General features: G+C 55.7%; 1 protein-coding gene across 13 annotated transcripts in view; it reads right to left on the reverse strand.

Moving 5' to 3' along the window:
- celf2 (cugbp, Elav-like family member 2) overlaps positions 1-362 on the reverse strand; it is a 253,216-nt gene extending 252,854 nt beyond the window's left edge. For 2 of the 13 annotated variants that reach the window (XM_024292776.2, XM_024292732.2), the window contains exon 1: positions 49-359. In XM_024292776.2, coding sequence (XP_024148544.1) covers positions 49-101 — 53 coding nt within the window. In that variant the 5' untranslated portion in view covers positions 102-359. Of the gene's footprint in view, positions 1-48 lie in introns of all 13 variants that reach the window. The other 11 variants (XM_024292802.2, XM_024292749.2, XM_024292722.2 and 8 more) reach the window with 10 other exon arrangements.
- Between the last annotated feature and the right edge of the window lie 577 nt (positions 363-939).

The following is a 939-nucleotide window of genomic DNA, read 5'->3' on the forward strand; positions in this document are numbered from 1 at the left end:
ACGGGGATCGCTCCGTTCCCCGCGAGGCTGCTGCGCGCGCGCTCTTACCTTAACACGTTCCAGCTTTTCAGAGGGTCCAGGTCTGAAATTATAGAAACCATGGTCGAGCGGCTGGGCGGCTGCGGGACGGGGAGGGGGCGCGGCGGGAAGGAGGGAAAAAAAAAGGTCGAAAGAAAAAAGCGGCGCGAAAAGGCGGTAAAGTCCGTATGCGGATGACAGCGCGAGCTCGGATGCGACCCGTCCTGTTGTTGAGTGGGTGATGAGCGCTGTCACGGCTCTCCGCCTCTCCCCCTCTCTCTCTCCCGCTCTCTCTCTCTCTCTGGAGCGCGCGCGCGCAGTCTCTCCGCCCCCTCCCGCGTGCAGCCCGCGCTCAGCAGACGCTCCGGTCCCGCTTTCACGCGCGCGCAGGAGGTCAGATCCCAGAAACCTTTTTACCGCCTTATTTCACTAATAAAAACGATATTTGAGCAACTTCCGGGATGAAACCTTCATAATAAGACGTTTCTGCACAAGTTGGATTGTTACTCTGCAGCTTTTCAAGATAAAACAATCCTGCCCCCCCCCCCATGTCAGCTCATACTTCCTGTCTGACACCACCACATCCTGTTAATAACTGCCCCCCACCCCCTCCCAGTGACATGGCAGCAGATACGTCATCCTGGCAAAGATCTTCCATCCAAGTCCCTCCTCCAGAGGAGCTCATCGGGTTAAAGAACTCAACGAGGGAAGAGCAGATGATCGTCCTGTGAGCAGATAACTGTCTGGAATGGGGAGCGTGCGTGTAAGCGTGTGTGTGTGAGCGTGTGTGTACGAGTGTTATTTGCAATATTACTCAGACAAGTCATGTTGTCAAGACAGAAAGAAAGTGAGAGTCCCGGTTCGGTCCGGTTTTCCCAGGAGTTCAGGAACAGTGGAATGCAGAGCCTCAGCCGCCGTATC

This window comes from Oryzias melastigma, linkage group LG23 (genome assembly GCF_002922805.2).
Source record: "Oryzias melastigma strain HK-1 linkage group LG23, ASM292280v2, whole genome shotgun sequence".
NCBI lineage: Eukaryota > Metazoa > Chordata > Actinopteri > Beloniformes > Adrianichthyidae > Oryzias > Oryzias melastigma.